Source organism: Vulpes vulpes, chromosome 1 (genome assembly GCF_048418805.1).
Source record: "Vulpes vulpes isolate BD-2025 chromosome 1, VulVul3, whole genome shotgun sequence".
NCBI lineage: Eukaryota > Metazoa > Chordata > Mammalia > Carnivora > Canidae > Vulpes > Vulpes vulpes.
In genome coordinates, this window is record NC_132780.1 from 115,257,970 (window position 1) to 115,271,120 (window position 13,151).

Consider the following 13,151-nt stretch of genomic DNA (forward strand, 5'->3'; position numbering starts at 1 on the left):
GAGTGGCTCAGTGGTTGAGCATCTGCCTTTGGCTCAGGTCATCATCCCGGGGTCCTGGGATCAACTCCTGCATCAGGCTCCCCCACAGAGAGTCTGCTTCTCCCTCTGCCTGTGTTTCTGCCTCTCCATGAATAAATAAATAAAATCTTTAAAAAAATTTTTTTTGGGATCCCTGGGTGGCGCAGCGGTTTGGCGCCTGCCTTTGGCCCAGGGCGCGATCCTGGAGACCCGGGATCGAATCCCACATCGGGCTCCCGGTGCATGGAACCTGCTTCTCCCTCTGCCTATGTCTCTGCCTTTCTCTCTCTCTCTCTGTGACTATCATAAATAAAAAAAAAAAAAAAAAAAAAAAAAAGATTTTATTAAAAAAAAAAAAATTTTTTTTTAATTTTTGTGCTTCAAAAGATATCATCAAGAAAATAAAAAGACAATCAACAGAATGGGAGAAAATATTGACAAATCATATATCTGATAAGGAACTTGGATCCAGATTATGCAAAGAACTCTTATAACTCTACAATAAAAACACAAGTAGGGCAGCCCGGGTGGCTCAGCGGTTAGTGCTGCCTTCAGCCCTGGGCCTGATCCTGGAGACCCAGGATCGAGTCCCATATCGGGCTGCCTGCATGGAGCCTGCTTCTCTGCCTGTGTCTCTGTCTGCCTCTCTCTCTCTCTCTCTCTCTCTCTCTCTCTCTCTGTGTGTGTGTGTGTGTCTCACATAAATAAATAAAATATTTTAAAAAATAAAATAAATAAAATAAAATAAATAATAAAAGCACAAATAATTTTTATCTGGCTAAGGAATCTTTTTTTTCTTTTAATTTTCCATTTATTCATGTTGAGAGAGAGAGGCAGAGACACAGCCAGAGGGAGAAGCAGGCTCCATGCAGGCCGGGAGCCTGACACAGGACTCGATCCCGGGACTCCAGGATTGCGCCCTGGGCCAAAGGCAGGCGCCAAACCGCTGAGCCACCCAGGGATCCCCTGGCTAAGAAATCTGAATAGACATTTCTCCAAACAAGATAATACAAATGGCCAATAAGCACACAAAAGGATGTTTAACATCATTAGTCACTAGGGAAAATAAAAAATACGAGATTCCACTTTACACCCACTAGGAAAACTAAAACAAAAAAATATGGTAATAACATGTGGCAAGGGATATGGAAAAATTGGAACCCTCATGCCTGCTGGTAAGAATGTAAATAGTGCAGCCACTTTGAAAAACAGTTTGGCAGCTCCTCAGAAAGATAACGGTAGAGATACCACATGAGCCAGCAATTCTACTCCCAGGTACACAACAAGAGAACTGAGAACCTATCTTCACACGAAACTTGTATACGAATGTTCATAGCAGCCTCATTCATGATAGTCAAAAAGTGAAAATAATCCAATGTCCAGCAAAAGACAAATGGAAAAACAAAAAATATGGTATATCCTTACAATCAATTTAATAGTACCAGCAATAATAGGGATGAAGTATTGACACATGCTACAACACAGATGAGCCTTGAAGACATTATGCTAGACACAAAAAGACACACACTGTATCCCATTTACGTGAGATGTCCAGAACAGCCACATATAGCACATATAGCAGATTAGGTGTTGCCAGGCATTGGAAGGAATGAGGGCCTAAGGAGTGATTGCCAATGTGTACAGAATTTCTTTCAGGGAGTGATGAAAATGTTTTAAATTAGAAAACTATGATGGTGACATAACCCTATGAATATACTGAAGACCAATGGCTCATACACGTTAAAAGGGTGGATTTTATAGTATGTGAATTGTATTTCAAGAAAGCTGCTTTTTAAAAAAAATCTATAGCAGAAACCTTTTTAAAAGTAAGACTAAACTAGGATAAGGAAGCAAAGTAAGATTTGGACAGGTAGACAAGAAGGTAGAGAAACTTTTCCGAGTAAAGAAAATTGCATGAATTGAGACTCAAATGTGGAAATACACATAGCATATTCAAGGAATAAATTAGTATATTAGACTAAAGTATGATTGCAGATGGACATATCAGTAAATAAGTTTAGAGATTTACATAGATAGCAAAAGACATACAGGGCAATACTAGAAGACAGAGATTTGAACTATAAACCAAGTCTATCTAATAAAATTGTAATACATGCTAAGTGACATTCCTAGGTAAAATGAGGAAGTCCAGGTGATATGCTTTTCAATTTTATACAGACAGAAGCAAGATTAAATATAACTAACCAACTTCCAGGAAGCACCCCTGGTTTCTATTCTGAAGGTCAGGAACCAAATATCAAATGAAACATTGAATATATCTTTTGATATTAAACTTACCAGATCTTCAGGAGTTGCCCGATGAACTGTTAGATCATTCACAGTATTCTGCAAAATAGAACAACTTTCTTTAAAAAAAAAAAAAAAAAAAATTCTTATAAAATGTTAGTATATACCAGATTTTTTTAAAAAATAGGATTTCAATATTTATTCGCTTTCTTTGGGTAATTTTCTCGCAGGAAAAAAATTTCTTTAAACTAGGTGTAAAAAATTTTTAAATCAATTTTAGTTTATTTTTGATAAACTCATTTTCCTTTTTTTTAGAGGTCTTTTTTTAATTTTTTAACTTTTTTTTTAAAGTAATCTCTATGGCTCAAACTCATAACTCTAAGATCAAGAGTTACATGCTCTACTGACTGAGCCAGCGAGGAGCCTCTCAAAAGCCTTCTTTTATTAGTTTAAGCCTTGTGTCCTTTTTTTCTCCTACATGCCAGATGGGCCTCAGTTAAAGGATTATGTACTTAACTAAGCATGCTAACCTCTAAGAAACCTTTCTTTGAAAAGTTAAGGGATTTGTCCAATCATCACATTTTAGCAAGATACAATTGCTATTTTAAACTGAAATGAAATTATTTCTATGTTTTACAATATATAAAAGAAATGTGCTTATTTAAATTAAAATAAAATGCTAGTTTTATTATTTAAACTTCTTACCATATTTTTTCACTCAGAGAGTTATGTCATACCTATTAATTTACACTGTTCATTTATCTGTGGTTAGGTATGAGTACAAAATGGATTTTAATGGCTGAAAAGATTCAAAGTCCTGGGACCAAAAAGACTTCCTGTCCAGGAACTAGTATTCTCAAGTTAAATATTAATATGGATTATTTTTAGTTGTCTTATTAAAAAATAACAGGCTATTTTTAGGTGTCTTACAGAAAATAAGCACTAAATTTACCAAGCAGGCATATATTATGTTAAAACAAGGAATAAAACAGGGTAGTATATAATTCAAAATGAGTAAGTTTAACTAAAATTGTAGTTTTCAAGCTGCATTCCAGGGAATGAGGCACCTCTAAAGAGTCCTAAAATATAAAACTGTGATTACTTTAGGGAGGTTAAATTTGTGTGCATGCAAACAACTTAAGCATAGAATGTTTCATACATAATAAGGGATAAAGTTTGAGGGCACTGTATAATTTCATCAAATGTGAAAACAGTCACTTCGTAAAAAGGCACTAAACCAACATGGCAGGTCTTCCACACCCCACAACTCCATTATTACTCTGGTCCATGTAAATAGCATCCCTTAGAATTGTGCAATGCGTAGTCTACACAGCTTGAAGTAGCTGCCCTACAATTTGGCTCTCTCCAAAATGACTTCAGCCATTTTGTTATACAGATTTGGTAAGGCAGGAAATAAAACAAGTTAGGGTTCTTCTAATGGAAAGACAGGGAACTGGGTCTCGTGATATAACTTCTGATTTATTCAAAGACTAAACTTCTTGGCCATAGTTTATATTTAGTTCAGGGGTTTTCTACACTAAAACTGTTATTCCTTTCATATTAACTTAGAAAACCACAATATATAACCATAAGATCTTAAGAATCATTTTTAATAATCATAATAAAATTCAGGCATATAAGGGATATGCTTAGACTTAGTTGTCTTGGAAGAAAATATAATTTCATTAATGTTACTATTGCTTAAAACTATTTTCTTGAAATTACCTTTAAATATCATTTACAAGCCATTTCAAAGAACATCTCACTATTTTTATCAAAATAGTATTATTCAGTTTGCTCTCTCCTCCTTCATGTACCATTTACTCCAAATGACTTAAAACTACTTCCAAGGTCAGTCTACAAAAAATAGATTTTTCCAGCACTGGAGATAATAAAAAACAAATGAGGGAAATGTAATTTCAATGGTGGGTTTCCATTATGTTTTGAGCAATAGTATATCAGAATAAATACTAAACGTCCCACAGTAACCACTCTGAAGCGGACAACTTTTAAGTTATCACATGCAGTTTTTTTCCTTTTAATAAGTTTCACTGCCTTGGAATCACACCCTTATAATATTTTATAGCTAGGGGCATCTGGGTAGCTAAGCAGCTAAGCATCTGCCTTCAGCAGGTCATGATCCCAGAGTCCTGGGATCAAGTATCACATCAGGTTCCAGCTCTATGCTTCTCTCTCTCTCTCCCTCTCTCTCTCATAAATAAATAAAATCTTTTTTAAAAATATTATAGCCATCAGATGACAACAAAGCAATATAAACATAGGTAAGTCCCCCTGAGCCACTTCAAAAAGGCTCTCAGTTTGCTCAGAAGTTTCCAAGTCCAAAAGAAACTCTGAGATCCAAAGTAGTCCCTGACTATTTGCTCTCCACAACAGAAAGTAAAGGTACCTAAAGTGTCAATGGTTCAAACTAAAGTACCAAGCTGTGAAAGATAAAGATACCCTTGATAATACCAAACAGTAATCAGAATGGGAGCCAGGAATCATATGTCCCAGGTACTTGAGACTGGTCTTCTAAAGAGAACCTTTGTATTGAAACTGACCAGCTTCTGGAGGTGAAAAAGAAATAATTCAAGGAATAAGAGAGCAAGAATTACCCACTTTTCAGCCAAAAATGCCACTCACATGATTATGATAGCACTGGTTGCTATAGGCAAATCTTAAGAAAGTACAAAAAAAAATTCAGATTTCAGTGACAGTTTAGCTACAGTTGCCTTAAAACAGTGAGTTCTCAAAAAAAAAAAAAAAAAAAAAAAAAACAGTGAGTTCTCAAAGTGGAGGAGGCAGTACTTTTTAAAAACATACTTCCCACCTTCTTAAGATTTCCTCTTCAAAGGAGATATAAGTTACGACCTTGACATGTGGATTCTAAAAGATCCCCACAGGATTCTGCTCTTCCCTCCAAGACCTGGGATATAACATGCCCAGAAACCCATTCCACCCTATTACATTCAGAGCCCTGGATCGAGTGACTAGGGCCATGTCATCACATCTATCCCTCCAGAGCAATCTTACAGGCTTATTATCCCATCTAGACTTACATCCCATTCTTGCTTCAGTGATGTTTTCTTCTTCCTTACTTTCAGCACTTTCCTTCCTCCTCCCCGGGGACCGTAACGGTTCACTCTGACAAGTGACATCTAGAAGCAATAATCATTATCAAATTTTTAAGATACAAGAAAAAGTGGTAATTACAGCTCACTGGATAAGGACAAGACATCTAGGAAAATAAACTTTCAAGGGTCAGAAGAAAAATGTAAGCATAATGAAAGGAACAGTCTACCAAAATACTTGGTTCTCTCCCTTCACAATTAAAAAGCTGTACTGATAACTATGATAAAAACAGGTTCTAAGTTAATAACTTATGTATATTTGCTTAATAAAGAACTCCAGGAATACAAATTATGATATAAAGCACAGAGCTGCGACAACGGGCATAAACTTTGTCATTAGTTACAAACTTCATAATTAACAGAGAAAATGTCAGTCATAGGCTAACAATCTGAAAACCAAAGGAAAAAGGCAAAGAGAGCTATAGCTTTTTGTTAAGCATCCTAGCACTTAAAATCACTAGCTTACTTGCCTAAGATAAAGATGGCTAAATTTTAGAGAACAAATGAGTTACAACATTTCTAGTATATTTCCACATAATATTAAATAGCGGTGATTACTGATACTAAACCAGCATTTGGAAATTGCCAATATGTGCTTGGCACTCTTAAAATAGCAATGCTACAGACACTGGACGAAATATTACACAAAATTAGAAAAAGGCTCATAGTCCCTGTACACTAGAATTTTACAATACATATATGTGACTTTTAACAAGCTACATATGTACATGACTCCCATTCTAAAACTTCATTATACACCTAAATTTAATTACAGAACTTTGAAGCTGACCCCCTTATTCCAAATTATCCTGAAACAAAGACTGTAGTATTTTCCTTAAGTACATTTTTAAAAAATGAATTGGTCTACTATAACAAAAAACATCTAAATGCAAGTATTTTCATGAGCTTCTCAGTTCTCTTCACTTTGTTTTATCAATCACATTGACTCTTCAAACATGTTATCTATTTTCAGGGTTTACAATCCAGCAAAAGATAAGTCACATATGAGTCAGAGAATAACATTTAAGTCATATTATGAAGACAGTGTTGATGGTAATGAGGACAGTGGAGATGGTGATAATGACGGCAATAGCTAACACAAGTCAGGTATTGTTCTAAGTAAGCTCTTCCCACACAGTATTTCCTTTAATCCTAACAGTAATTCCAGTAAGCATTTACTATTTATTACTCATTTTACAGATGAGAAAGCTAAGGGATGAAGAAATAACCAACTGTGAAGGTCACAAAGTAAGTGGTAGAACCATAAATACCATTTTAAAAGATAGGGAATAGAGAAGTGCCTATGGAATAGAGGTGGCTCAGTTGGGTGGGCAACCAAATCTTTGTTTTGGCTCAGGTCATGATCTCAGGGTCAGGGTCAAGAGATAGAGCCCATCAGGTTCCATGCTTAGCAGGGAGTCTACTTAAAGATTCTCTCCTGCCCCTCCCCACAACTCATGTTTCCACACGAGTGCACTTTCTCAAATAAATAGAATATCTTTGTTAAAAATAAACAAATTTGGTGCCTGGGTGGCTCAGTCAGTAAAGCATCTGCCTTCAGCTCAGGTCACGATTTCGGGATTCTGGGATTGAACTCTGCATCTGGCTCCCTGCTCAGTGGGGAATCTGCTCCCCCCCTCACCCTCTTCCTCTGCATCTGTCCTCTACTCATGCTCTCTCTCTCTCTCTCTCTCTCTCTCTCAAATAAATAAAATCTTTAAAAAAATAAAAATAAACAAATAAACAAAAGATATGGAAGAGAAAAACCTAAAAGTCCAAAACAAACCCCTACGTTTATAGTCAGTTTATTTTCAACAGAGGTGCCAACAAACAATTCAATAGGGAAAGAAGTCTTTTCAATAAGTGGTGCTGGGACAAGTGGAGATCTATATGAAAAAGAATGAATCAATATCTCTACCTCACAACATATATAAAAATGAACTAAAAATAAATCACCAACTTCAAAATAAGAGCTAAAATTATTAAACTCCCAACAGAAAACAGAAGTGTGAATCTTCATGAACCTTGGGTTAAGCAATGGTTTCTTAGATAGAACACTAAAAGAATAAGCAGACTCCATCAAAATTAAAACTTTTGTGCTTCAAAATTGTAATTATAATTGTAAAAATGGAACTAATTAAAGACATAAATAGCCAAGAACCCCTACCTAGCACATACTAAGTTCTGCTTAGGATCAGTGACTATGGTGTCAGTGACAACTATTAGTCCTTTCCCAAATGAGACAAAAAGGGGATTAGAGAGATTAAGTATATTATATTGCTCAAAAGTCACACAAATAATAATGGGCAGCTGGCAGGTGACATTCAAAACCAGGTCTGAAGAAGAAAAAAAAAACCAGGTCTGACTACATATAATGCACTTCCTAGAAAATGGCACTAACACTGAGTCATCTCTGGTTGGTTATAGATTTTCCAAATATTCTACAATGAACCCATATTACTCTTAAAATAATTCAAGTTATATTATTTAAAATACTATACTTATTCAGAGGCTGAAATTCTCCCAGCCTCAATTCTAAAAATCCAACCATGAATCTGAAGTATGCAAAAGTTTATGAACAATCAAAAAGGCCCATATACTTCTTTCTTCCACTATTGAAGCCCTCGATATAGGTGAGGCCCTCAATATAACAGTATCTGAAATTTAGGAAAAGCAGTATCTTTTAAATCATAGCTATTTGTACGCTAATGGTGACTTCTGATGACAAATATAAATGTATCCAAACAGAACTTTTCTTGAGCAAAGAGATATAAAAATTAATAGAAACAATTGAACAGGGGCAGCTGGGTGGCTCAGTAGGTTGAGTCTCTGCCTTCAGCTCAGGCTGTGATTCCAAGAGCCTGGGACTGAGCCCTGTTGGGCTTCCCACTCTGCGGGAGCCTGCTTCTCCCTCTCCCTCTGCTTCTCCCCTCTGCTCCTGTTCTCTCTCTCTAATAAATAAAATCTTTTTAAAAAAAAAACTAACAAACATTGAACAAATGCCTGAGCATTATTTATGGGAATGTGAAGTTATCAATTTTAGCATAAGAAAACGTTATGTCCAAATAAAACCATATTCACTGAAAAAAAAAAGTGATGAATGTATATTCTATGGTCTGAATGTGTCCTTCCAAAATTCATGTTGAATCCTAATCCTCAAAGGTGATGGTATTAGGAGGTAAGTGAGGCCTTTGGAAAGTGGGGCCTTTAGGAGGCAGAGCCCTGGTGAATGGGGCCAGTACTGTCATCAGAGAGGCTCCAGAGAGATCCCTAATCCCTTTCACCATCTGAGGACACAGCAAGGTGCTGGCTGTGAAGCGGGAAGAGGACCCTTACTGGAACATGACCGTGCTGGAGCCTTGATCCTGGACTTCACAACCTCCAGAACTATGAGAAAAAAATTTCTCATTTTTGAGCTACTTAGTCTCTGGTATTTTGATATGGAAATCTGAATGGACTAAGACAGGACACACCAGTTCTCTCTCTTTTTTTTTTTTTTTAACTTCAATTTAGCCTAGCAAAGCTGGCTGTGATTACCCACAATGAAAATGCCATCATATAATCCTTTACCCTCAAGTTTGGATAGGATCCATGGACTTGTTTGGGTTTTCTTCCCCCCGTGATTTGTTTTATCCAACAACACGAGGCAAACGTGAGGAGATGTCACTCCTGTTTTCACATTATGTTTTACGGGTCTCTGTCTTACGAGAGTAGAACGAGAGGGTCTTTCCTGCTGGCCCTGAAGAAGCCAATCGCCACTTGTGACTGCCCATGAAAAGGGCCATAAGGCTGGGAATTCAGATGACTGTGGGCAGCCCACAGCAGAAAGTCAGTAAAAAGACCCCTCGGCATACAGCCATAAGTGGCAATGAATTCTCCCAACAACCAAAGGGACGTGAGCCTGGAAGCGGACTTTTCCCGAGTTGGGTTCTAGATGAGAACGCAGACCACCAACACCTTAATCATGCCTCTGTGAGACCCTAAGCACACAACCCCACTAAACCATGTCCAAATTCCTGCCTCACAGAAACCATGAGGTAATAAAGGAGTACTGTTTTAAGCCCCCAGGTTTGTGGTGTTTTGTTACACAGTGTAGGAGACTAATACAGTGGCCAACTCTAAATTCCAGCCTGCGTGTGCTAGGATCACAAAGGGAGAACTAAGCTGCTATCCCACTCGTGATTCTCCTTCACCAGCTAACTTCTGTAACATGGGAACCACCCTTGCCCTGAAAAGTGTCCTCTTGAACAGCACCAATACAAGCGGTCATATCTTTTCTTAACCCAGGATGAGACCTCATAGTCCGACAAAGATATTTTGACCTATTTACAGAAATCAGGTATCCTCAGGGAGCTACAGCTTACATACCGATGTGTGAGGCTGCAGAGATATTCTCATAGTACTAAGGAGTATAAAATCGGCACAGCCCAGAAAATCTAGGCCTGTTTGGAGAAAATCCAAAATATTAATAGCTTCCCAACGGATGAAATTGTTGGCGACTTCTTACCTCTAAAGCCCTTTGCAACTCTATAGACTCCCACTGCTGGAGGCCCTCCTCTCCCTTGGCTTCCACGACATTCTCCCGGCTTCTCTCCTATTCGTCTCTCCCTTTCTTTGCAGGCTCTGTTGGTCCCTCTTCAGATACCACGTAATCAAAAAGCTCCACAGTCCTATCCCAATCCTCTTATCTTTCCATTGGACACTCTCTCTCTTCATTCAGTAATTGCTGTTGAGAATCTCTCACCTGCCAGACTCTGCCCAGGCACTGGAGATCAAACAGTAGTAGACAGGTCTAAAACGGGGCCAGCTCTCATGCGGCTTCCTTTCCAGATCACCTAGAGGGAGTTCACATCTTCCCTCTGTGATCTCGCTCATTCCCTTGAACGAAGCTACAAATGCCCTGGGCATATAAACACACTGTAGAAATGAGCCCCAAATCATCAAGGATTCACATTTTCCCCCCAACACCCCAAAATGCTCATTTCCAACTGCCTTCTGTATACGTCTCCCAAACATCTCACATACAGTGTAGTCAAAATACAACTTAATCACCCACGTCCCCTCCCTACCAACCTCTAGTCCTTACTACATAACCGGTAAGCTCAGCTGAACAAACAGAATGACCATCCTTCTGGTTGCTCCAGTTTGAAACCTTAGCATCACCTTCTGGTCCCTCTTGTCTCGTAGCCAATCAGATACCAGAATCTGTGCATTCTCTCCCTGGAATAACCCTCTCTCCTCCTTCCCCCCTCTTCATCTCCACTAGGTAGACGTGGCGAAAAGGGGAAAACAATGTTCCTGGTGGGAAAAAAGGCATTTGCAAAGGGCTTGAAAAGTCCAGTTGGACTACCAGAATTGAGAAGGTGAGAGTCTAGAAAGAGGATGCAAAGGGACAGAGAGGGCAGACCCTTAGAGAGGCCCTCTAAGCTACAGCAGTTGGAACACAATCCTAAAGCGACCCTCGGGAAGCCGCTGGAGGTCTCCAAATAAGGAGAATTACGGCGAGATTTAGCAAATCCTCTCTGGCTAGAGGGGAACAGGGCCTCCTTCCCTACATTGTCCCTGCAGGCAATCCTTTGCCCGGATCTGAGGGCAGAGAACAGCTCTCAGCCCCAGAGGACCGTGGCTCTCCCCGCAGGGAGGAATCCAGGGCCCAGCCGCGGCCCTCGGGCACTCTGCCCTCCTCGGGGGCCCGCCGGCCTCCCTCTGCAGCCTTCTCTGCTCAGTCTCCCGCCCGTGCAAGGGTCGCCTGCCCTGGTGGGTCCCGCCATCCTTTCTGCTCGGCGTGCACCACCCTTCCGCCGCGCACTCACCCCCCGGGCTCTCTCGGGCGGCCCCTCCTGCGCACGAGGTGCCCTGAAGCCGCCCTCCCTGCGCCCCGGCCTCCCGCCAGTCTGCAGAGTCCCGGGAGGCTACGGGAGGCTCCCCCCCCCCCCCCCCCGCCGGCAGCAGGTGCGCACGCAGGGCCGGGGGCGCCACACACCAGCCGCGCACACACCCTCGCAGGACAGGCGCGGGGCGCTCTCCGGGGTAAGGAGCCCCCGCCGGGGCCGGGGCCGGGGCCGGGGCCGGGGCCGGGAGACCAGGGGGGCACAGGCGGCAGGCCTCCGCCGCGCCGTCGCCACCTGCCTGCCTTGCCGTCGGCCGACCGCCGCCTCCGCCGCCACTAAACCACCTCCAGGCGCCAGAACCGCCCGGCCCGCCACGGGTTCGCGCAGCCCGCCACTTCCGGGGCGTTGCCTAGGCTACCCGAGCCCCGCCCCCTCCCCGGCGCGGATCCGGTGCGGCCAGTGCGCAGGCGCCGACTCGGGGCGTCCCGGGAACCCGGGGGCAGGAGGCACCTGCGCTGCCGCCCTCCAGCCCCGGGCTCCCTGCGAGGCGCGAGACTCGGGGCCGCGCTGCGGACGGTGGGCGTGAAGCGTTCGCCACTTTCTCGTGAATTCCCTAAAAGAAAGTTGTCCATAGGCTTCACATATAATAGGCTTCACTTGTGATATCTACTTGTTTTCACCTGTATTGATTTTTTTCACATATAACATTTACTTGTGTTCACAATAAGCTTCACATATAATATTTACTTGTTTTCGCCGTTTTTGATCTTTTTTTCACATAAAACATTTACTTGTTTTCACAATAGGCTTCACATATAATATTTACTTGGTTTCGCCTTTATTGATCTTTTTTTCTCACCTATAATATTTACTTGTTTTCGCCTTTTTTGATCTTTTTCTTTCACATATAACATTTACTTGTTTTCACAATAGGCTTCACATATAACATTTGCTTGTTTTCACCTTTCTTAATCTCCCCCCCCCCCAAAAAAAATGTGTGTTACCGCCTACCAATGTGCCAATAGGCTATGCTAGATCCTGCGGGATCAGAAAAACAGGCAAGATCCTTGTCCTCAATAAGATTACTGTATAGTAGTAAACAGCCATCAACGACACAAATGTAAAATTAGGACTATGACCAGTGCTAGAAGTTACTAGACACTAAATTTATAGGAATATTTATAAGGGGATCCCTGGGTGGCGCAGCGGTTTGGCGCCTGCCTTTGGCCCAGGGTGCGATCCTGGAGACCCGGGATTGAATCCCACGTCGGGCTCCCGGTGCATGGAGCCTGCTTCTCCCTCTGCCTATGTCTCTGCCTCTCTCTCTGTGTGTGTGTGTCTTTCATGAATAAATAAATAAAATCTTTTTAAAAAAAAAAGGAATATTTATAGGAATTGCTCAGGAAAGCTGGAAAGTGGGATCCCTGGGTGGCACAGCGGTTTGGCGCCTGCCTTTGGCCCAGGGCCTGATCCTGGAGACTCGGGATCGAGTCCCACATCAGGCTCCCGGTGCATGGAGCCTGCTTCTCCCTCTGCCTGTGTCTCTGCCTCTCTGTCTCTCTCTGTGTGACTATCATGAATAAATAAATAAAATCTTAAAAAAAAAAAAAAAAAAAGGAAAGCTGGAAAGTAGATGAGTCCGCTACCAGGGACGCATAAAACATTCCTACGGAGGGAGCTACGCAGGCGAAGCTGCGGTGGCAAGAGCAAAGAACTGGAAGAAGTTGAGCGTATCTGGAGATCGGAGAGCTTGGTGTAAGGGAAGCTGGCTTAAGAGGCTAGAGCCGGGACAGGAAGAGCTGTGTAGGCCTGTTAAGGACTTTTCAAAGCATTTTGTTTGGAAACGGAGTTAATTTGCTCCAATATGACAACTTCCGTTAGTCCCTATTTTTCGACTGTTAAGACTTATCCATACAGAGATCAG

The 13,151-nt window shown here is 41.2% G+C and overlaps 1 protein-coding gene across 34 annotated transcripts in view; it reads right to left on the bottom strand.

The window, feature by feature from the left end:
• SPICE1 (spindle and centriole associated protein 1) overlaps positions 1-11,658 on the bottom strand; it is a 58,653-nt gene extending 46,995 nt beyond the window's left edge. For 5 of the 34 annotated variants that reach the window (XR_011994716.1, XR_011994710.1, XM_072723431.1 and 2 more), the window contains exons 1-3: positions 11,526-11,636; positions 5,325-5,423; positions 2,317-2,364 (exon numbers count right to left, since the gene is read on the bottom strand). Coding sequence is in view for 25 of the 34 variants with exons in the window: in XM_072723431.1 (XP_072579532.1) it covers positions 2,317-2,364; positions 5,325-5,423 (147 nt within the window). In the remaining 9 variants the exon portion in view is untranslated. Of the gene's footprint in view, positions 1-2,316; positions 2,365-5,324; positions 5,424-9,903; positions 10,314-11,209 lie in introns of those variants that run through there. The other 29 variants (XR_011994712.1, XM_072723395.1, XM_072723290.1 and 26 more) reach the window with 23 other exon arrangements.
• Between the last annotated feature and the right edge of the window lie 1,493 nt (positions 11,659-13,151).